This window comes from Uloborus diversus, chromosome 3 (genome assembly GCF_026930045.1).
Source record: "Uloborus diversus isolate 005 chromosome 3, Udiv.v.3.1, whole genome shotgun sequence".
NCBI classification, from domain to species: domain Eukaryota; kingdom Metazoa; phylum Arthropoda; class Arachnida; order Araneae; family Uloboridae; genus Uloborus; species Uloborus diversus.
The window spans coordinates 18,512,037-18,537,027 of record NC_072733.1 but is presented as its reverse complement, the minus strand read 5'-3'; the positions used below and the strand labels follow the sequence as shown (position 1 = coordinate 18,537,027).

At 34.3% G+C, this 24,991-nt stretch overlaps 1 protein-coding gene across 1 annotated transcript in view; it reads right to left on the bottom strand.

Annotated features, from left to right (window-relative positions):
* Positions 1 to 23,046, bottom strand: part of LOC129218414 (rho GTPase-activating protein 27-like) — a 102,097-nt gene extending 79,051 nt beyond the window's left edge. The window contains exons 1-3 of the mRNA XM_054852668.1: positions 22,961 to 23,046; positions 16,706 to 17,291; positions 1,131 to 1,334 (exon numbers count right to left, since the gene is read on the bottom strand). Of these exons, the coding sequence (XP_054708643.1) occupies positions 1,131 to 1,334; positions 16,706 to 17,233 (732 nt within the window). The 5' untranslated portion in view covers positions 17,234 to 17,291; positions 22,961 to 23,046. The remainder of the gene's footprint in view (positions 1 to 1,130; positions 1,335 to 16,705; positions 17,292 to 22,960) is intronic.
* Positions 23,047 to 24,991: the final 1,945 nt, after the last annotated feature.

The window sequence follows — 24,991 nt, the reverse complement described above, 5'->3', positions numbered from 1 at the left end:
AAGCCCTTGTTTTGTTGCGTCGATTGACACTTTTTACAGTGTTTTATCTCAAATAGTTCTCGAGTTATGAGTGTTTTAGTAAACGGCTCTCCCCACTGCTTTTCCCCCTCCCCCGGGGTTGTCAACCACCCAGGGGGGCGACGACATGTGGTTTCATAATCACCATCGTGCCTGTAACAATAATCAGAAATAATATTGCGTCAGCCTTTCCATGCATGCTCAACCCCCTTCAGATCCTGGTCTATATCTCGAAGTCTATTTTTCTGGAATTTTTCTTCTGTACCCTCGCCATCTGAGATAGACAGGTTCAACTGTATTGTTCATTCCAGATCATAAGCATGTTTATAAAATTTCATTTTTTTTTTCTTTGTAAAGAGATTATTTGCAAAAAAAAATAAAATAAATAAATAAATAAAAATGCTGCAAAACGTTCCCGGTTTTTCTCCAATAATCAGGAATTGATTTAAATCCAGGACATTTTTTTTTAATGTTTTCTTCAGAAGTTGTGGGATAGAGCCACACGCAAGTGTATATTGTAAATTATTTCTTCTTAATAAGCTTTTAATGGGTATTTTTTACTCTGACATACCATAAATGAGTTAATCATTGTTTTTAAGTGTGACAGCTATGGCAATGTGGCGTTTTTGAGCAATTTAAATTATTTTGACACTTTTTTCGAGGTGCGGCATTTATGCTGGCGCAGTGTTTCTACCAGAAGTTACTGTAAATAAATGATACTCTGCTGACTCCGATTAGTTTTATATATCGTCGCCTCAGAGCAACAGTAGGATATCTTAGTGTTATTTCTGGTATTAGATGTCTTTCTGTTGCTCTGAGGCGATGGATGATATAGTTATAAACTTGTTTCTCAATTTTTGAATTTAAAAAGTTTTTTTTTTTTGAAGTACAGGTTTTTCACGTACAATAAGGAGGCAGAAAACGATATCCAAATATGGTATATTTAACCTTAGAACATCAATTAGTACCTTTTTGATGCTGTGCCTGATTAAAATCAGTAACTTTTTTTTTTTTTCATGAAGGACCGTGTGAGATGCACCCTACAGAATATATAACTTACGCCTGAAAATTAAAATTGAAAAAAAGTTTTTTTAAAAAGTAATAAGTCCTACATGCATATTTTCCCGTCGTCTTGGTGGTTTCCACGTCACTTTCCCAGACAAGGAATGAAAATAATACTTGCGTCCGCTTTCTTCATCAACATATTCAAACCAATCATTTGACAAGGAACGTAATGGTGCTTGCTCAGCTTTAGGTATTGGAGGCAATCTACCCAGCGATAAAGGTATGTTCACATAAATTGGCGACAAAGAATCCTGTGTGAGGAAAAAAAACATTAATGAGTTTTAATGAATAACAATAGAAAAATATTGATATTCTATGAATGCAAAACAAATCTAGGTTTATAACTACACTGCTTGACAATTGCTAAGGAACAGTTACATTTTTTGGAATAGTTCAGAATAGATAATGATTAAAGAAACAGAACGAAATATATAGTTAGTAGGGAGGATGTGCCTTTATTATAAGTACAAAATAATACAGATATTACTGCATCAATGAAGTATAAACTTAAAAATAAAAAAATAATCCTACTTAGATGATTTTCATACAACCACAGAAAATGATCTAGGTCAGAATGATGGAGACATGAGTACCTCAATATGATGTATGATTACCAGGGACACTAATGCCCAATTTACATCTGTTTTCCATACTCCCCACTAATTATTGAGGAGTGCTTGGGGAATGTTTTCCCACTCCTCTCTCAATGCGGATTTGAGATCTTGTACTGTTCTGAGAGGGACGGTTTTTCGTGCAACACGTCTTCCAAGAGCCTCTCAAGGCAAGTTCCATTGGATGTAAGTCGAGAAAGTAAGCAGGTCACCGCATACGGAGAATGTTCTCACTTTGCAGTGTTTCGGACACTTCAATGCTCCAGTGTGGCCGTGTATCGTCGTCCGTAAAGAGAAAGTCTGGACCTACAGCCCCCTAAAAAGACGAACATGGTCCAGCATAACATCTCTGCAATACATTTGCGACGTATCGCTTTCTTATTCAAAAATCTGAAGTGGTGTTCTGCCATAGTGCATGATGTCTGCCCACACCATGACGCCTGGGCGGTACCGATCACGTTCGCAAACAAATTTTTGTGCATAACGTGTTCCATGCTCTCTCCACAGTAGTTGGTGACCAGAATCACTTGTCACACTGAAACGAGATTCGTCAGATCACTCTAGATCAATTTTGACGATCCCACCAACATGTTCCTTACATCAGCGTAATCTCTCTCGACGATGGCGTGGTTGAACTTGGATGCAACATACAGGTTTCCGTGCATATAAACCGACATTATTTACTCGCCGTGAGATGGTTCTTGCAGAAACATGCGTACCAATAGCGGTAGTTAGATTTGCAGCTATCTGTCCAGGAGTGAAATTTCTGTTTCTTTTTGCCACGTGGGCTACATGGCGATCCTCTGAAGGTGTAATGCTCCTACCACGACCCCTGGCATGCTTTTGTAAAACATTTCCACCTTCAGCGGCCTTCTTTAATCGGGAGATGGCACTTTTTGATACACCTATTTAAGCAGCCACAGTGGTGACACTTTGACCTGCTTCCAGTCGTCCAACTGCTCGTCCACGATCGTAGATACTCAAATGATGTCTTGCTGACATTTTACTGACAAGTATTTCACGAACCAAAGAGAATTTCAGAGAAAAACCTTTTTTAACATCCAGCAGTATTTTTGTTAAAAACCAAACAGCGTAAATTTTCGTACGAATCTTGAGCGTGTATTCACTATCTTTTATACAGATAACGAGCCTTGGTCTACCACGCCATCTGAACTTGAATTTATTTCCATTGGTCAGGTGGTTGAGGTACAAATTTGGATAAATCACATGTTCCTTAGCAATTGTCCAGCAGTGTAGAATATAAAGAAAATATACTAACCGAGATTTATATGGTACAGATATAATATGGGTATTTTAAAATTTTGTTGCATGTTTAATTGAATATTATTTTTCCATTCATATGGTGACCCTGCCAAAACAGAGAAGATACATTGAAAAAAGATTTAGCAGTTCACAATATGGCAGCCCTACTGTAAGTACTTGCTGATGAAAAATTCACAAATCAGTCTTTTTGTTATTTGGTTTGACGGAAGTATGTTTTAAATGTAAGATCATAGAGAGTATAATATGTTTACTTTATCATTTTGTGTAGGTTTAATTTTTACAGTAAAACCCCTCCTAATGGACACCCCTCAAAGGCAGACACCCCTCTTATGCGGTCAAATTTTAATTCTCCAGTTTCAATGCAAATAACATTATTAAATCCCTGTCCTGCAGACACCTCTATATTGAGGACAAAAAAATTTGTTCCGTTAATGTTCGCATTAGAGAGATTTTACTGTAGTAATAGGGTGGAATGTTAGTTTTATTTATTTTTTTTAATGACTATGTGACATTGAAATTGATAAGGAAAAAGATTAAATATTGGGCACCAACAATAGTGAAATTTGAAAAAACGTGCCATAAATCACATAATACAATAATTTTCCCTATTTTTTGAGTTAGGATCAAAAATCCAGAAATTCCAAAAACCAAAAAGGTAGGTGTCTGGAGTCTTCCCAATTTCGGATTTTCATATGGTATATTGAACAAGAAGTATGTCCAGAACTAATGGTTCTATCATCATGTACGTCATCAACAATTTTCTAACAGGAGTCTTATCTTTTTCTCAAGTATCTTAAGTTTGAGATTAATTTAAATATATATAAATATTTCAAAGAATAAAGGATTTCAAAAATATTTGATAAACTTGGTAAAATGAAACAATTAAACTGATATAAAAATAATACTAAATTTTTTTCTCAAAATGTTAAGTTATCATGTTTTAATAAATTTAAACTATTACTTTTTTAAAACAAGAACATTCAAAGTCAAGCTTCTTCTTTTTTACATAAATATTTAAAAGAGGGCAAAAATACAGGAAAGAAGCCATACAAATGAGTAACATCAAATAATTCCTCCTTAATAAAATTTTCTATTTGATAATTTAGTAAATAGTAAATTTTCTAGAGACTAATAATCTATTGACTAGTTTTCAGTACGATTTTAGGAAAGGTAAATCTTGTGCAACTAATTTATTACATTTCTATGACAAAGTTACCATGGCTTTGGACAATAAGAAGCCTGTAGATATTGTTTACATTGATTTTCAAAAAGCTTTCGATAAGGTACCGCATGTTGCTCTACTTAGCAAATTAGCTGATATAGGAATAGGAGGGAAAACTTTCATATGGGTAAAAAATTGGCTGACCGGAAGGAAACAAAGAGTAGTTGTAAGGGGAAATTATTCTAATTGGAGTGAGGTCTTAAGCGGGGTTCCTCAAGGATCAGTGTTAGGGCCTGTTTTGTTCATTGTCTTTATGAACGATATTCACAAAAATATTTCTGGGAACATGAATTGTTTTGCTGATGATGTCAAAGTTATGGGGACTGTAGAAAATGAAGAACAAGCAAATCAGCTGCAAGAGGATCTAGATCATATTACGAAGTGGGCTGATAAATGGGGTATGGCTGTTAATGTTGGGAAATGTCAAGTGCTACATTTAGGGCATGGAAATAAGTGTACAAGTTATTATTTGCAAGGTTCAGTCATTAGTCAGGCAGACAAAGTTACTGATCTGGGGGTCTTAATAAGTCAGGATTTAAAGTTTAGCCAACAGTGCAGCATTCTAGCAACAAAGCCAATAAGATGCTTGGGTTTATCAATAGATCTATTTCAAATAAATCTAAAGAAGTTCTTCTGCCCTTATATAGAAGTTTGGTAAGACCCCATTTGGAGTATGCTGTTCAGTTTTGGTCTCCTTATCTTAAGAAAGACATTAATGTATTGGAAAGGGTTCAAAGGCGGGCTACAAGGCTAATAAGTGGACTTTCCCACTTAGATTATGATTCCAGGCTTAGGAGGCTAAAAATGTACAGTCTTGAGCAAAGAAGAGACCGAGGGGACATGATTCAACTGTTTAAATTTATTAAAACGAAAGATGTTACGGGGCTGAAGTTTAGCACTGAAAACAGGACGAGCATTTTAAGCTCTTGTTTTAAGCTATTTAAATCTCAGGCTAACATGGATATTAGGAAAAATTATTATTTTAGCAGGGTAGTGGAACCTTGGAACAGCTTACCAGAAGAGATGGTAATGAGCAAGGGAGTAGATAGTTTTAAGAGGGCCATTGATCTTCACTGGGGATTGTAAATTGACCAGGACCAGTCTAGCTGGGCCCAGAGCCTGTTGCTGGTCGTCACTTTTGTATTTGTATTTGTATAAGTTTTTTTAAAAAGTAAAAGAAGTCAGCACAATGTTTTTCAATGCTATACAAAGAAACCTAATCTTAATCAGAATGACATTAAAAATAAAATTATTTTTCCTTAAAATTTATTTAATTTTTTTTCCAAAATAAAAAAAAAGTTTAAAATTAAAAAATTTTACTCAAAAAAATCCTATTTTATTGTTGCCAGGAGCAAAACAGAATAATAACAAAAATTTATATTATGAAAATAAAGATGCATATTAATACTCATTTATATCAAAACTAAAATCGTTTTATGTTTTGAATTCCCTTACTTTTGATTCAGTCATTTAATATTAACTGTTTCTATTTCTTGAAAAAAAAACTAAAAAATTGTTAAACATCTCGACTTTTATACTTTCGTACAAAAAATTTAATAAACTTATTTTAGTTGTAGAGGAAAATTTGATCTTGTCTGAGCAGCTGAAAATGTTGTGGTGACTGGAGCTTTACAGTAACAGTCGTAAAATCCAGAGCCACTTAACATTGAGATTATGCGGCATAAGTGTGGCTCATTGAAAAAGTGATGTGAACTATGAGTTTCCTGATAATGAGGTTTGACTGTATCAGGTTTGCAGTAACTGATGGTTATGTAATCCTTATCGGGGTAATCAATATTTTTGTTTTAAAGAATATATAGCTAATTTGTTGCAACAACCTCATAACCGGAAATTATGATTTCAAAGTTATTACTACAGGATACTTGTATAAATCATTGCCATCATCTCCACAGCATTAAAACAAAATCATTTTTCTTGGAGTTATGACGTTGATGCAAAGAGTGATTGATATACATATTTTTACAGACATAAACGGAAATTTTAATGAAATCTATAATCGTAATCTGCATATCCTAATCGTAATTGATTACATATTTTACCAACTGTACTGCTAATTACATTTTTTGGCTAAGGAGTATAATCCTGATCGCAAATGTTTTCATGCTCGTAATCAGCTACATTTTCTCCTAATTGACTCCAAGCCTGGCATATATATTTATAATTATAAAACAAGTGAAAAATATTGAAAAGACCAAACCAAAAACCCATAGATGCGCATCGCAGCAAAACTAATAAGCCAAGTAAATATATAATATATACAGGCAAAATATCTATTTTTACAAATAACCTAGAGAAAAAAGGAAAAACAAAGCAGCACTTATTAGAAAAATTGAAAAGTGGAATCTAGAGCTCATCAGCCATGGAAGATTCGATAAATATAATCAAAAGACCAAAAAATTACACTACAAACTAGAAAGAGAGTTTTAAGCTTTAGTATGTGCCCTACAGAATAGCATTGTGCAAAAGGACCACATGCTAAACTATACACGATAATTAAACCTAAAATTAAAAGCAGGGGATTTTGCCTCTTCTAATTAGGAAAACAAATTCTAATAATTAGCCTTCTTACAGGACAGTATCTGCCAATAACATAAATTATCTTATCTGAAGATCCGAAAAGAACAAGCCCAATCCAGTAGGCAACAATCCAAAGTTCAATCTAATAAAAACGTTAAAAAAGAATAAAATGAAATATATCCATGTCCGAAAAATCAGTTCATTTTCATGCAAGCAATTTTTAAATCAGATTAACCAGCTATACTTAAGCAAACAAATTTAACCAGATTTTTTTTCTTTCCCAAAAACTCTAGTTGAAAATTTTCGCTTAAGTATTGCCTTCAATGAACAATTAGTTTCTCTTGAAACTAACTGCTCAAACATATGATACAACCGCAATAAACCATTAGTTTGGCTCCTTGATGTGAAAGCCTTTTTGCACGAGCTAAACGGACCGCTTGCATGAAAATGGACTGATTTTTCAGTCACAGATATGTTTCTTATTCAGTAAGTTAACGCCCTACAGCCAGGGCTAATTCAGAAATACATGAAATACACCGCCAGCTCAGTCAATTCCAGCCAAGGACTGCAGTTTCGTGCTTATTAGCACTCATCATCCCGGCAGAGGAGTGACTGAGCTGGAGATGGAAAACCTCTTAAGGAAGCCTAGAGTGCCAAACAAACTGGTAGCTAATACAGAATCAGCTGGAATTGACTGAGCTGGCGGTGTATTTCATGTATTTCTGCCTTAGCTGTGGTTATAGGGCGGTAACTTACTGAATATACCTGCCTTGCCTTCAATATTCGACTTGAACAGAACCATTGTTTCGGTAGTCTGGTAGTGCTGATCATGCATGCAAGTTTGGTGTTGTGTTCAAAAGATGTAAAATATTTTCAGCCCCTCCCCCCTTCGCATGCGTGCTTTAGGAAAACTTTATGTGCATAAATGCTGTAGATTTTAACTATGCCAGTTTTTGAATCTGTGTTAGATTTGAATTTTAAGCCTTTGACTTATCTAACAACATTAACCTACTTGTACCTAACTAATATTTAAGCATTTTGACATCGTAATTCCAAAAACCTAAAAACCACCAATAACAGGGGGTTTGGGGGCTCTCCCCCAGATATATATTTTTAATTTAAGTTCAAAAAACACAATGGTAGGCCATTTTCGTAAAGTTCAGGAAAAGGAGGGGTTCAGGGACTCTCTAACATCATTTTTTTCAAACTGATAGTCCCAAAATCACAGCATTGGGCGATCTTCAAAAATATTAGAGAAAAAGGCGGGGGGGGGGGGGGGAGCACTCTGTACTCTCCTCGAAATCAAAGCTTTAAAAATGAAATTGTTCTCCATCTTTCATAACGTTTATACGCTTTTTGAATGCATTATCGAAGGGATGGAGTTCAGGAACCCTCCTTCGGCAATATTTTGAAATTGAAGTTCCAAAAACGCAACTGTAGACGATGTTGGACAATGTTAGGGGTAAAAACATTCAGGGCTCCCCGCTATTAGTGATTTGCTGATCGTAAACATTTTTATCGCAGCAATAAAATTGCTTGGAACATAAGATTTTCACTTTTACAACAAAAATCAGTTCTGATCAGAAAGTCTATCCAAGGCAGTGCCAACAAACCAGAAAAGAAGGAAAGGTGGGGGAAGGGTATGGATGGTACAAATGATAATGAATTTACACCATTCCCCACAGTCTTCATTTAAAAAGAAATCTTTTATAAGATAGCAGGTGCTGAAATTAGGAATAAAAAAACCGCTTCAGTGAAGTAGATATATTTTTTAAACAAGGTACACTTTTCAATATTCATTAATTAAAAAAAGCAATAGAGAAACGTAATACTCATCTCAGGGAGAGCCCCCAAATCACATTCCTCTTAAAGCACTCAAATATAGCCTAAAGTGGCGTTTCAAATATTTCAGCATCGAAAAGTTTTCGGAAGAGAACTCCCGAACCTCTCCCTCTGAGTTCACCACAACTGTCCTAAATTTGAATTTTTAAGGCTTCAGTTTCAAACAAATTTTTTCTAGGAACCCCCCTTTACCTAGAGCGGCTATATAAATAGGCCGACACATCAGCTTAAGTTTAGCCATTTTGGATCAAATTTTTCATTATTGCGGAGCTAGAGTTACCCCAGCAAAGTTTCGGGTTTCGCCAAGTTTACCGTAAATAATATTTTATTCAATGAACAATTCATGTTCAGCTAATAATCGCTCACAGTAAACAATCACCAAACGTGATAACTCGCCAGAAAAGACAATGACTCAAACACGGGCTCTGATCCAAAATGGCTGATCGTAAGCTGATGTGCTGGCACGTATATATACGGGCCGTACCCTTACCTATATACATGACTTATGACTGCCCAAAATTTTAATACTTTAATTTCGGAAACTTTTTGAAAGAAGCTTCCTGCACCTTTCCCCATTAAGTCATCCAAAGATAGCCTAAAACAGAGCTCTTAAAATTTTAGAAACGAAATTATTTTGCACTGGGCAGCGGAATACCCCCCCCCCCCTCTCCCTACATTGTCAAAGACAACTCAAAGTTTTAAGACTTCTATTTCGAAAATGTTTCGAGAAAGACCCCCGAATTTCTTCCCCATAGCTCTTAACTCACTCAAAAATAGCCCAAATAGCATTTCAATACTTCAGCATTGAGAAATTTTCAGGGGAGAGAGCCCCCCCCCCCCCCAGGAACTCCTTCCCTTAAGTTCACTACATTTATTTATTGTGGTTCCCCCTTTTCATCACCGAAGTTTTAAGAATTTAAGATCTAAAATTTATTGAGAGATTCCTTTTGCTAAGTCCTCCAAAGATTACCCAAAGCTGAGTTATGAGTACTTCAGCTTTGAATATTTTTCGGGGAAGGGGGACCCCGAACCCCAAGATGGTCTAAAGTTGCGGTTTTAAAACTTCAGTTTCAGAATTTCACCTAAAGAGAGCCCCCTCCCCCCCCCCCCTCTCAACATTGGCAAAGACAGCTTAAAAGTTTTAAGACTGCAATTACAAACACTTTCGGGATAGGGTTCCAAATTCCTTTTCTTTTAAGTCATTTAAGTATAGCCTCAAATAGTTTTTAATACCATCAGCTACAAAACATTTTCAGGTTAGAACACCAAAACCATCTCTCATAAATTCATCAAAGATTGCCTAAATTGGTGTTTTTAAGACTCCAGTTTCCAATTTTTTTTAAACCTCCCCCTCCCCACTTTTACATCATAAAAGACAGCCTAAACTTTTTTGACTTTTAAAGTTTAAGAGTTTGCAGAAGAGAAATCCTGAAAACCTCCTAGCCTCAAAAATGATTTTCAATGCAGTGTTTCGATATTTTATTTCGGAGCCCTTGAGTACCCCTGTCGCATACGTCACACTTGTGCCTATTGCGCATGTGCCAGTTGTGTCCCTACACAGTCAGCGGTTCCCACCCGCGTAGTGTGTGATCGTCCATAGCTTAATAAACATGTCTGGTTTGTATCCGCCTCGAGTCAGTGTATTACTCACATTGCTACATGGTGTCAGAAGTAATAATTAAAACAATAAAATGACACAACAAGAGGCAGGAATGAGTGGTTTAAAACCACGGATGTCGCTCAAAATTCGCCAAGATAATATGGCAGACGTTTGGAATGACTTCAAGCAACAGTTTCAATGGTATTCCGTAGCTTCTAATCTGAAAGTAAAACCAGCAGAAGTTCAAGCGGCGGTGCTTATGACAACAATAGGTCATGAAGCGATAAGTATATTTAATACTTTCAAATTAAGTGATGAAGATTCCAAAAATATAGATGTTATTTTGCAGAACTTCGAAGATTATTTCGCTCTGAAGAAAAATGAATCCTTCACAAGATGGAATTTCTTTAAATTGAAGCAAAGCGAAAGCAAAACGTTCGATGAATTCGTCACCGAAGCTAAAAAAAGAATTCAAGGCTGCAACTTTAACGAACTGACCGACGGTCTCTTGTGCAATAAGATTGTGTTCGGTATCATTAATGACAACGTGCGAGAAAAATTATTAGCAGAGGAAGATCTAACATTAACGAAAGCTATACAAATTTGTCGTATTTCGGAACAAGCGTCAAAACAGCTAAAAGAATTAAAGAACGATCCAAAATTAGAAGTTGATCGTATCAAATCGAAACAAAACTTCGAAAAAATCAAGAAATCCGGCTCATACAGAAACAACAGGAGTGGATTTTACAAAAATCAAGAGTTTGAGTGCCAGCGTTGTGGTACAAAACACGGAGTTAAATCGTGTCCGGCATTTAACAAGCGCTGTAGAAAATGTAATAAGGTAGGTCACTTCTCTAAAGTTTGTAAATCTAAGAATATTCATGTTTTGAATAATTTTGAGAATAACAATAATGAGAATGATAAATGTTATTCTAGTGGTGAGTCTAAAGTATACTTAGACAGTGTGCAAGTAAATTTCAATATAAATTCTATTGATAATGATTGGCATGAAATTGTTCATTTTTCTAATAAATCTGTTAAATTTAAGTTAGATACAGGGGCTCAGTGTAACATTGTTAGCTATGAATTAGCTAAAGAACTGGAAGTCCCGATTTTCAAAACAAAAGTAAAAAAATTGATTTCGTTTAGTAATCATGAAATGAACGTTAAAGGTGAAATTAATGTTACTTGTAAAATTAAGAACAAAAGTGTTAATTTAAAATTTATTGCAGCTAATAGTAATGTAAAACCTGTTATTGGTGGTAACACTTGTGTAAAACTAGGCTTAATAAAAAGAGTGCTGTCTGCTGAGAACGAAATGGTTCCAGTAAATTGGAAAACAAAAATTTATGAGGGGCTAGATTGTTTAAAAGACTTTGAATATGATATTGATGTTGATGAAAAAGCTCAATTTGATGTATGCCCACCTGGAAAAATTCCTCATGCCATTGAAAACAGTGTAAAACAAGAAATTGATTGAATGATAGAATTGGGTGTAATTGAACCAATAACTGAACCTAGTTTGTGTGTAAGTCCATTGGTAATTGTTAGAAAAAATGGTAAATTAAGAGTGTGTATTGATCCTTCCAAATTAAATAAGCATGTAAAAAGACGTCATTTTCCGTTAAGAACTGTTGAGGAAATTGCTGTAAAAATTAAAGGAGCAAAATGTTTTGCATTATTAGATTGTAAACGAGGTTTTTGGCAAAGACGAGTCACTGATAAAACTTCAAAATACCTAACAGTTAATACCCCCTGGGGAAGGTACGCTTACAAAAGAATTCCATTTGGGTTAGTTTTTGCACCTGAAATTTATCAGCAGAAAATGTCAGAATTATTGAAAGATTTTGAGAATGTAGAATGTTCTATGGATGATATTTTGTCATACGCTGAAAATGAAAAACAATTGAATGGCATAGTAGAAAAAGTTATGAAAAAAATTTATTTGGCAGGGTTACGTTTAAATAAAGAAAAACGTATTTTGTTTTCGAACGAAGTTAAATTCTTAGGACATGTTCTTAATGAAAATGGTATTGCTCCGGACCCCGATAAAGTTAAAGCTATTGAAAACATCAAAACACCCACTGGTATTAAAAAATTGCGTAGATTTCTCGGGATGGCAAATTATCTGGGGAAATTTTAATGATTCACATGTTACCGAACCATTAAGAAAACTTTTAGAGAAAGATATTGTGTGGGAATGGGCTAAAGAACAAAATGATGCATTCATTAAAATAAAAAAACTAGTATCGTCTGCACCTGTATTAGGTTATTATAATGTTAATGACCCGGTTACTGTAACCGTTGATGCAAGTTTATCAGCACTCAGTGAAGTGTTAAGTCAAAATAGTAAACCAATCGCTTATGCCACTAAATCTTTGACAAAAACTCAAAGAAATTACCCCCAAATTGAAAAAGAGGCGTTAGCCATTTTATTTGGGTGCAAAAATTTTCACCAGTACATTTATGGGAAAGAAGTAACAATTGAAACTGATCACAAACCGTTAGAAATTATTGGAAAAAAAAACAATTAATCAGGGCCCACCACGGCTTCAAAGAATTTTCTACGATATCTTACAATATAACCCTAAAATAATTTACAAAGAGGGTAAATCCATTCCTGTTGCAGACGTATTGAGTCGATATTGCCTAGAAACTGAAGATGATAATGATGATAATGATACTTACATAGTACATATCGTAATGCCTATGTCTGAAAAGGCATTAACAGATTTTAAAACTGAGATAGAAAATGACTTTGAATTAAATGAACTTAAAAAAATTATCGAATTTGGGTGGCCCAATGAAAAAGCTAGGGTGCCACCAGAGTTGCAAAAGTAACTGCAAAGTTGCATAAACATGCCTGGTTTGTATCCGCCTCGAGTCATTGTATTACTCACATCGCTACAACCCCCTCCCCCCCCTTAGAGTGTCCAAGATATAAACATTTCAAGACTTCAGTATTGTGGGTTAATTTGCGGACCTACCCTCTTTGCAAGAGCAGCATTTTTTCGCAAACTCGTGCTGCTGTTATTTTTCTCGTTTCCTTTTGCTCTCCCCCCCTCCCCATATTTCCATTCTAGCGAGTGTTAGATTGAATGACATTGGAATTAAGTGAAACCTCAAGTCTTGGAATTTTGTTCCAGAAACATGTCAAAAATGCTGAAACAGTTGGCCATCAGTGTTTCAAACCAGCTTCCATAATTTCCATAATTCCCATTTTCATTAAAATCTTCAAAATCCATGAATGTTTCCAGGGTCGGACTGGGTCCTCAAAAAGGCGCATACCCCAATTTTTCTGAAAACGCATGCCAAGGGGGGGGGGGGATCGCAGAAAGGATATAGACGATCATTTTAGGGGAGCGATCAGTGGCGGATCCAGACGATCCTTTTGAGAGAAGCAATTGAGTATTTCATTAAGGGGTTTTTTAAAAAAGTTTAAGAACTGAAGCATGTTTTTTTTTTTTTGAATAATGTGCTTCATTCAAAGAGTTTGAATGAAAGTTATAAGTTTCAGGTATCACACACACAAGAATAAAAAATTGAAAAAAGAGTTTCTACTAATATTTTAGATCTATTATCTAAATTAAACCCTTTAACTTTGGATTTGTTTGCAAACTCGTGAAGTTTTTTCAGTTGTTATTCAGGTCCTCAAATGTACTTTTTTCCTCATAAAAGAAAGGGTGCAGCATAAAAATGGCATCTCTTTTTACCAGTTTACGTACCGAACATAATGAAATACTAAAATTGCATTTGTAAGTAAAATCTGAAGATAGTTTTGGATTTGTTTGTTGATTGAGTTTTGTTTAATATTCGCGCAAAGGAAGGAGTGTTTGCAGGCTTTCTCCCAAAAATTTTGGTTCGGAACGCATTTTTAGACTATTTGGAGGTAAACAAGTGGAAGGGAGGTTTGGGGGTCCCGTTCCGGATTTTTTTTTTTTGAAATTTAAGGGTATATTTTCGAAAACACAATTATTTGCTATCTTTGTGTACTTGGAGGGAAAGATGAGAGACATGAGTTCTCCCCAGTCGTTTTATGATAGTTTCAAAACGCAATTATAGTATTGCTAAAAACCAGGGGGTTCGGGGGCTTTCCCCAATTCATCAATTTTTCATCATTCAAATTTTTTCAATCAAGTGCCAAAAACGGCAATTTACAAAAAAATAAGGAATAAATACATTCGAAATTTCTGAAGTCGCCCAGTGGTTTGATTTTGCATCTTCTGAGTGATATTTTTTTCCCTAGGCGACATTGATGTCAAGTGGTCATTATGTTATAAAATGCGCACTGCTACATTTCTATACGAAATTCAACTTTTCCACTATGAAATTCATTAAAAATAAGTGTAGAAAAACTCACTGACAAAGGCCTAGACAACTGTATTCAAACGGCAACCACTACCGACTCTACCAACAGTAATAAACTTGTTCATGTAATTCAAAAATGCAGTTAGACTAATTTTGATGATGTTAGAAGATAAAGAGAGAAGGTCTAGTGGCCTCCCCCCAGCTCCAGAATTTTTTTTCTTAATTTCAATCCTAAAACGCTATTGCCGTCCATCTTTAATGACGTTAGGGAAAAAAACGCGATTTGAAACTTTCTTCCAGAACATTTGCGAAATCGAAGTTTCAGAATAGGCAGTCTTTTTGATTGAAGATTCCAAGGTCTCTCCCTCTTCTTTTCTTTTATTTTTTTGAAACTAGAGTCTTAAAAACGCTTTTCTTGGTCATCTTTGGAAACTTTACAGGAAGAGAGGGGATGGGATAGACGGAACTTTTCCCGGCAATTTCTCGAAATTGAAACTCAAAAGACGGAAAATTTTAGAAGATAACATTAGGGAAAGCGGGCTCGGAGGAAAATTTTCGAAACTTCAAAATGGAAGGTATGAGAGCTTTCGAATTAATTAGAAAATTCCGTTCTGAATTTGCAAGATAAGTTTTTATTTTTGTTTTTCAGCGAAGGCGTTTGCATTGCATTTCATCATAAAAAGTAGGAAGGGCGCACCTGCCCTCGGGCAGGTTGGTAGGCGGGCCAGTCCGAGCCTGAATGTTTCCCATTTTACCTGGTATGTGGTCACCCTTTGCAGTGGCATAAACATTTCATCCTGTCTGCAATCACTCTCAATCGGTGATTCAGATTCAACTCTAAGACATTTTAAAAGCTCTCATAATTTTCATTTATGCGTGTTAAGTTAGCAAAAAAAAACAACAAATGTAAAAAAAAAACGAAAGAACGATTGAAAATAGTAAGAGAAAAGGCTAAATTTTCGATTAGAGGCGATTAATTCGAAAATTCAGGGAGAATAGGGAGCAATTCTGCGATCTGCAATGCAGTGAGTTGGAAATAACAGAGCTACCTAAAAAAAGTCAAACGGTGCTGTGTGAGTCTAAAAGCCACTCCTCCAAAAACACGTTGCAAACAAAACAAGCCCATGGCGGAAAATCGAGAGAATGTCGATGTAAATTCGTGGTTATGGAAAGGTGCAGTAATTAAAGCATACTTTTCAAACAGTCAATTTTTCTCTTTTAAGTAAAACCTGAAGTAAAAACATCGAATTTCTTTCGGTCTCGACCTCCGTCTCGGAAATTTTGTCCAAGACAGAAATGCGTCCTGAGACGGAAGGCCTTGTACCCATGGTGCTGATTCTGTATTAGCTACCAGTTTGTTTGGCACTCTAGGCTTCCTTAAGAGGTTTTCCACCTCCAGATCAGTCACTCCTATGCCGGGCTGATGAGTGCTAATAAGCACGAAACTGCAGTCCTCGGCTGGAAATGACTGAGCTGGCGGTGTATTTCATGTACAGATATATTTTGTTTTATTCCGCTTAAAAGTTTTTGATTGGATTAAACTTTGGATTGTTGACTACTGCATTGGGCTCGTTCTTTTCCGATCTTCAGGTAAGATAATTTGTTATTGGCAGGTACTGTCCTGTGGAAGGCTAATTATTGGAACTTGTTTTCCTAATTAGTCAAGGCGAAACCCCCTGCTTTTAATTTTAGGTTTAAGTTGTTAGTTTTTTTTTTTTTTTTTTTTTTTTTTTTTTTGTCTTTTGACCATATTTAACGAATCCTCCATGGCTGATGAGCTCTGGATTCAACCTTTATTTTCCTAATATTTGCTGCTTTTGTTTTTCTTTTTTGCTCTGTGTTATTTATAAAAATTGATATTTTGCCTGTATATTTTATAGAATCAGAAGGGGTGCTAATAGCACCCCTCCTGATTTAACCTCCCCTAAAGCACAGAAATTTTCTGTTTTTGATTATAGAGAAGGCTAAAACTTAAGCCTATCATTTAGTGAGGTTAGGAGAATACAATTGACCCTCCTGTCTTTAAGAAATCTCTGTATTTCCATTATGTGGGAGAGCTTTTTGAAAAATTGCATTGAGTGTTATAAGCTTAGAACCCTCCTGGAAAACTTTCAAATGACGGGCCAGTTAAAACTAACATGTCCCTTGACAAAAAAATTTGGGCTATGCCACTATATGTATGACAATGTATGTTTTACAGTAAAATAAAATATTTACTTGAGAGATAGAATTTTCATTAGCTGCTGAATCCGAAAGAAATCGTTTTTGATCCTTATTAAGCTCTGTAGTAAAAGGCACATGATTTGAAACATCCTGATTTAAATCTGCTTCATTATTTGAAAATCCATCAGTACAAAGTGGATTTCGAAATGAAAGGGATTCCATAGTGGATTTTGGAGCTGCTTCACATTTCTTGGATTTTTGCTCACAAGCTCTTCTAATAGAAGTATTGGAAAGTTCATCATTGCTGACATTCCTTTGATTAGGTGTTTTTTGGATGACATGAGCAAAGTTTGAATTCACATCTCTAGATTTAGTGGTTTCATTACATTTAAAACCAATTACACTTAAATAATTTGATGGTGCATAAAATGGGTATTCACTATGGTTGCGTATAACTTGCCACCAATTTTCATTCAACCTTTCTACGAGCAAAAGTTCTTCCCCTGCTTTTATCTTGACTTCATTTCCATCATCAGTACGATAATTATAATCATACAAAACTTGCACATATACTTCAGACATCACGACGACACTGGTTTCTTAATTTTCTTTCATGCCTTCAAACAGATGAACCAAAGCACTAAAAATATATACAATTTGATAAATATAAAATTCAAACAAGTAAATAATAACAAATAGCATTTTCAACCTAAAAAATTAACTACTTAAACAGACATTAACTCTAATCGGTACTGAAATCGGTTTCTTCAGGGAAAATATCCTGCTAAACTATGAGGAAAATATCTGAACCCCCCTCACCCCTTAAAACTTTGCCTATGGGCGCCCATGACCTTATCCAGAGCGTCTTTTTTTTATTTTAAAAACTCTGCTTGCTTACTGGCAATGAAATGGTGGCTCTTCAGGTGTTCCAAATTTTTCACAACACTTAACCAAAAATTCTTGCAAGGGGAGCACACATCTCTCTAAAAAACTAAGATTAAAAAGTGAAAAAAAATTGTGTTGTTTCAATGCAATTATTTGAAAATTCAGACCCTTATATTTGCCAAACACCTTTGAATAACAAAGCAACTTTTATTTTGTTAGAAAACTGGTAAAAAGTACTTGAAATACCACGAATAAAAATGTTTTTATCTGCCCCCCCCCCCCACATGCATTTTTTTAGCATTGAAAACTGAATTTTTTTGAAAATTTGCAACTTTGGGGGAGCATATCTCATAAAGGGGGTGGAGTAACAAGCCAATTTTTTTATACAATAAGTAGCCATGCATATAAATATATGATGAAAAATAGGGCTGATTATTCTAAACCCTTCATGGGTTTTTTAATTTTCAAAAGTGGTAAAAAAATAGTTTTTCATCGCAAACTTTGACCTTGAAAAAATTGGTATTTTTTTTTAATCTGAAATTTATTGATATCTTATATGAAAAGATTTTTTTCTTAGCTTTCTAATGAGCTATGTTTGAGCTCAAAAGCTTTGATAGAAAAAAAGTTGTTGTCCATAAGACAAAGCATCAAAATGCCCTATTTTTGCTGTTGCCAACAACAAAAATGGCCTATATATCAAAGGGTAATTTTAAAAAAAATAAAATATTTATTTTTTTGAGGTCTAGAAAATTAAAGGAATGCACATGCAAATTTTCATCAAGATAAAAAATGGTGATGCACACCCCATTTGTTGATTTAAAAAGGAACGAACCTATTACAATTCCTTGATAATTGAAAATCAGTTTATTTGATGCTTTTCAAGAAAACTATAAATCGTACTGATTTTTCTACCCATAATACACCGAGATCTCAGTAGAAATGAAAAAAAAAAAAAAGTGTGGCACTTAAATGCACTAAAAAAGCAACAGGGTGATATAAGGGAGAGTTGGATAAAACCAGGACCTCACAGTTTCAGCTGGATTAGTACTGCTACATGTCTGAAAATGTGTAAAACTGGTTGCAGAGAGCCATCGTGTTATTTTGAGTTAAAAGAAAGGCAGTTTAGCTTATTTGTCTGTTGATGCCAATGTTTGGAAAAATTCAAGATCAAAAATTTGATTTTTACACTGCTGACTTTACTCCGTAACATTTAATTACCTGAAGATTTGTGTTACGTAAGTACAACATATGATAAGACCTTTTTCAGCTGTTATTTAAAATTATCAAACCAGGTTTTGATCATGTTTGAAATATGTTTAGCCTTATTTTCTGATTAATACATTTTTTAGGATAAAACAGGGATCTTGGCAGTAGGGCAGGACCAGGTTGTATTTACTTTGAACAACTTTTACTGCGTGAAATGAAAACAATTTGCTTAATTTGTAAAACATAAATACTTAAAGAACAAAAATCATCTTATAAATGATATAAAAAAAGACTTTGATTACTTTTTAGAAGGGAGTTCACACAAATATAAGTTACTATATCGTAGTATCCTACTTTGTACAAATATACAACTTACCGTCTACAGCTGTTAATCCCACTTTTAATCTCTAATGGCACTTTTAAGTGCCTTTCTACAAACAGTAAGTGAAGAAGTGGCTAATCAAACATCCGGGTCCTGCCATGACAATTTACCTAATTGGACATATATTCAGAGCTGCATATTTAAGGGCAGCCATTCCTCAGACAACTGTTGAAGGGTTTGAGAAAAACCAAGAACTACTCATTAAACAAGGATACATTTCCAGACCACTTTACATTCTGATACAACTGAAAAACTGATGGAGATTGGGGATAATCATTCACCTAAAGAATCTCAAGTTGAATCGACAATTCTTTGCCTGAAGAACCTCAAGTTTAATCACTAATCTAATCACTGACAATCCTTAGCCTAGACAATCTCAAGTTAAAATGTGTTCATAAATTGAGATTTCTCCTCAAACACATAATTGCAAAGAAAGCCGAGATGCTCAATGATCAGCAATCCCACATAGCAATTCCCACATAGAATCCAGATCAGGCTTCTTTACAGAGCAGCATGATCAAAATTTTACTTGTGATTTCTGTTCTCAAAACTTCTTACAAATCTGATCAATCAACTTAATTTACTATAAATTCAAAATATATTAAATTTACAATTCCTAATGAGCCGTGGTTTTTTAATCCACATACCTTCCTCGGCGTAAGAGAGCTATCATACCAAATTGTTGTTCTAAATAAATGTTTCAATTGTAAAACAATAACATTTTCAACTTATTCTTTTATTTATATAGGATCACATTGGATAAAATCATAATCAGGTAAAACACTATACTGAATCTGTAGATTTTTGTTTGTTATAACTTAATATTTTGGATTGGATAAATACAAAATTTAAAAATTACCATAAAAATAAGGCAATTTTAAAAGTTTTGGCTAAAAAAGACATCTTTCCTGTTACCAATCACTTAGGTTAATGCAGGTTCAACTCTAAAAGAAAAATTGCTGGTAAAATTTTATTAGAATCCTATTTCTAGAAACAAATAAAGGATAATGCAAAAATTAATAAAATAATGATGTTATAAGAACAATAATAATTTTTATTGTATATATATATATATATATTTTCATTTCCGTATTTTTCAACATTATTGAAATTATCTAATATGATGCTATTATAAAATATTCGAAAAACAACTTAGGTTTATATGTGTTCAGGTCTGTGAGATTCATCTGAATGTAAGGTGTGGAACACAGGGGGAAGGGGGGTCACTGTTGCAGAGGATATAATGACATATGTACAGAACTGTTGAATTTATTTAAACTTATGTCTATTTTATGTACAAAATTATGAAAATCTGGGAATAAGACACTGTTGCAATTATTTTTAACTCTTAGGATCTTAGGAATGAAATAAATATAAGGGTGATTTTCAGAATGATTAACAGCTTGGTGTCCTGACTTTATCCTTTCATTTCTATGTTGATAAAATTATTTTTTGACATCGTAAAAGCATATAGTAAGGCATTGTTTTACACTTAATTAAGTGAATTCAGTGCTTTTTTTTCATGACTATACAGGGTTTGAAATAGAGCGCGGGATTGCGGGAAACGAGCACAAAATTGGTAAATCCCGCGCAATCCAAAGGTCCGTGCAAGATCCCCCCCCCCCCCGGAAATTCTTAAACTCGAAAGTGAACCCCATACCAAGAAAGCGGAGAACATAAAAAAAATTCAAAATCCATTTTCATTTTGGAAAGATGGAAAAAATTTAATAAAGTGTCCGTCAATTCAAAGCAATTTAAGTTACATCGACGAATTCCGATTCCTGGCATCAACAGATTCCGATCCGCCGGTCGAAATGCGATCCAAAAGCTGCTCGAAATGACAGTCTGTTTTCGAAAGGTATAGGCAATTTTTTACTTTAACTTTTTGATCGCCAGAAAAAGTCTTTGTGCGGTAGAAATATTATTCTAAACAATGGGGACCGAACCCTATTCGGATAATTAGTTCCAGAAAATGGTCTATTTAGGAAAATAATTGATTGTATGTATATGTTACTTAGTTGTAAAATATTTCATTAAAAATGAAATAATAAAATAAAATTGCAAAATGACTGAATAATTATTTAAAAATGTGGGGTTGATATTACACTAAAAAAGTTATAATTTAAAACTGAATAAAGAGAAAAATGAAATAAAAATGAATTATAAAAAAATTCTAAACAAATTTTCAGAACTTATAAAAATTCTCCCTTAATTTAAAAAAACCCCGCCCTGGAATCTGAAGTAAAGGGGGACATTCGCCCCTAGAAATTTAACCCTATTTCAAACCCTGTTATAGATTAATAAGCCTTGTCTGTTACTTTAGTTAGCAAGTAACGGAAATTTCCTCGTCCTGACTAGAAAATGCATATTTCCTGAATCTTTTTTGTATGCTTTCAAGCAGCTTTTTTACTTCTTCTGCACTACAGAAGAAAGTTATATAATTTGCTAGTTACACACAGCTGATATAGAATTTGCTGAAACAGAATTACTGAATTTCCCGTAACGAGAGATAATCAATTTTCTAGTACTAAAATGTTTTGTATATATTAAAGAACTAAAATGAAATCATTAATAAATAATAGATTAATTTTTATTACTAGTAGTTAGTTATTTACTGCAGTATATGATTTTCTAGAAAAATATTAAGACTTTCCTCGGAAAAGGTTTATTTCGATTAAAAATTCAAAACTATTTTTTCGCCATGCTAATAAAAGTTCAAAGAACATCTAAGGAAAATACAGGATTGTATCTTAACGACACGATTTTAAAAAAATTTGTAAATAGAGCAGTCTCTGAGACCTTACGTCCTCTAATGCGTCCCACTTTTTCACCTCCCCTGTTACAGGTTAAATCCAAGCAAATTAACTTGTAAATAATCATCTGGTTAGAAAGCTGTAAATTGTAAAGAATTGAAACCAAGGAAAGTTTTAATGTTTATAACATCAAAACATTTTCAAATTATGTCAAACCTAATGTGTCAGTGCATTTGAAAATCACCCATAAGCAATGTTTGCTTACTTGAAAGAGCAATAACTTGCTTTACATAAATGAACAAATATAAGAGGACAAATTATTCATGAATTTGACCACTTTTCCAAGAAAAGCTACGGACTAAGCTTTTTTCGGATGACTTTTCATCCTTAAGCTCAAACTTCGTTGCTTGTGCTTAATTATGTTGTTTACTATTATTACTTAGTTGCACAAAGGTATATATTCCTTTCACGCTATGTATATTGTTTAATGACCAAATTTATTCAATATCCATTAGACAATTTTACAAATTTACGTAATGAGCAACACAAGAAAAATCTGCACAAAACACAGATCCACACAAGAGCAGAAATGCATAACAGTTATATTTTTAAAAAAGCTTAAAATAACTGCAAGAGAAGTTCCCCCCCCCCCCCTTGTTAAACTGTAAAAATTTCTACAGTATTTCAATATCAAACTCAGATTCATTTTTCAGGCGATTCCTAGTTACAGTCAGCAGAATAAAAGTTAAACGAACATCATGATTTTTAGACAATACTTCATTAAAATAATAAAATGCAATTGTTTTGTTTCCCCTACTGTAATGAATACATCGTCACATCAAATAAAAATAAAAATGAACTCTTTTGAAAAATAATATTAATTCCAAATAAAACGAGTTACTATTTAAGAGTTTCATTAATCAATGACGATATCAAATTTTGAAAGCAGGTACATCGTGGAAGTTGCTAAAGAGAACATATTACAAGAAGAATGTCTTTCAATAACATTGTTGTGGTGCAAATTTAGAAACAAAAATGATGGCAAGAATCTTAATACTTTTCGTAAAATTCACTTCAACTTACAGAAAATAATATATAATAGATGAAAGACATGATTGTTTATATTGCTCTTGTGACATATCACAACAAAATTACGGACCACCCTAATAGCCCAACGAATCTGTGAAGACTGACTGAAGACGATAGTCAGCCGACGTCACAATCCAAGCCCCGCCTACAACTATAGCCTACGAGGATCTGCAGCAACAGCAGCAAGGAATTTACTCGCTAGATGTCGCTCTTAACGGTGCAAATAAAGTATTTTTTGAGGTAAAGCTAGTCGTGGACGACGCTCTATCTCAGCGGTTCCCAACCTTTTTCTCTTTGCGAACCCCTTGGAACAAGCAAAAAAGTTCGCGAACCCCCTGATGTTGAAATTAGTAATATGTAAGAAACAATAAAAAAACAGCATGTTTGCTTTCCATTTTTTGCAGCATTTGATTGCAATAAACAAAAATATAATTGTAAAATATCATTAAGTGCAAACATTAATAAAAAGTTAAAACTACATCTACAAGAAAAATTATAAACAAGAAGTTTTATAAACCAACTATTTTTTTAAGCATACTTTAAATTGGGGAAAAAATCCTTAATGCGTTATTTGTGGCTGTTTGACGGAACAAAGAAACTAAAAGTTTGGTTCAATGTCTGACAGTTTGAGTCTTAAATCAGGCTCTGCATTCAATCTGCTTCGGTATTTATCTTTGAGATAAGTATAGGAGGAAAATCCTTTCTCGCACAGATATGTTGTACAAAATGGTAATAAAATTCGAATTGCTTTTTTGGACAAAACGGTATAGTCATTTCTTACACTGAGCCAGAAGTCAATTAACGAGAGCTCTTTAAAGGTAGTTTTCAATGAATTATCACAGGATAACTCGATGAGCATTTCCTTTTCAGGTAATGTCAGGGTGTTCTCTAAGCATGGATTTCATTCAAAAGGATTGCGTATCCAGTTGTTTGAGAGAGGGACGTTACGCCTATTAGGAAAATACTCGTCAAAAGTTAGTTCAAGATGTTGCAGATGTTCACATACATTTCTTTTAACGCTTTCATCAAGTTTCATTGAGTTTTCTGATAAAAAACTACTAAGAGAAGTGAAACAAGAAAACTCACCCATTTCCAGGCATTGGATCCAGAAATTCAATTTTTTTACCATAGCTTCAATTTTATTATATACAACGAAAATATTAACAACTGCACCTTGCAAGGATAGATTTAATTCATTTAATTTTGAAAAGATGTCAGCTAAATATGCAAGCCTTTGCATCCAAAGAAGATCGAATATGCAAGTGGACAAGTGAAATGGATGATCAACAAAAAATGCTTGGACTTCTGACTTCAATTCAAATAAGCGTGTCAAAATTTTGCCACGGGAAAGCCATCTAAAATCTGTGTGAAGAAGTAAAGTAACATGAATGCTTCTCAATTCCTCACAAAGCGCATGAAATAGTCGGCAGTTTGTGGCACGTGATTTTATGAAATTTACAATTTTTACCGCATCATTCAAAGTAGCGGATAATTCTGCGGGAATACGCTTACTTGCATAATGCTTGTCTATGAATGCAGCAATGAGTCCATTTAATTTTCTCGTTGATCTTCTTTACTCGCACCACAAAGCCAACAAATTTTCCTGTCATTGATTTAGCACCATCCGTGCACACACCCACACACAAAGACCAATCTATTCCATTTTCTTCAAAGTAACTGTTGACCAGTTCGAAAATTGCTTCTCCAGTTGTGTTGGTTTTCAAAGGTTTTGCAAATAGTACATCTTCTTTAATTGTATCGTTAAAAATATACCTAACATAGACAAGTAATATTGCAGCGTTTGCTACATCAGTCGACTCATCAAGCTGGATCGCAAAATTATTCTCTTTTATTCTATTCACAAGTTCTTTCTCCACATTACTTGCCAAATCAGTAATTCTGCGTGATACTGTGTTGTTTGATAGCGGAACCAGGTCATTTTTTTTTGCTGACTTTTCTCCCAGCATACACTTAGCAATATCTTTAGCACACGGTCCAATTAAATTTTCTGTAATTGTGTGGCTG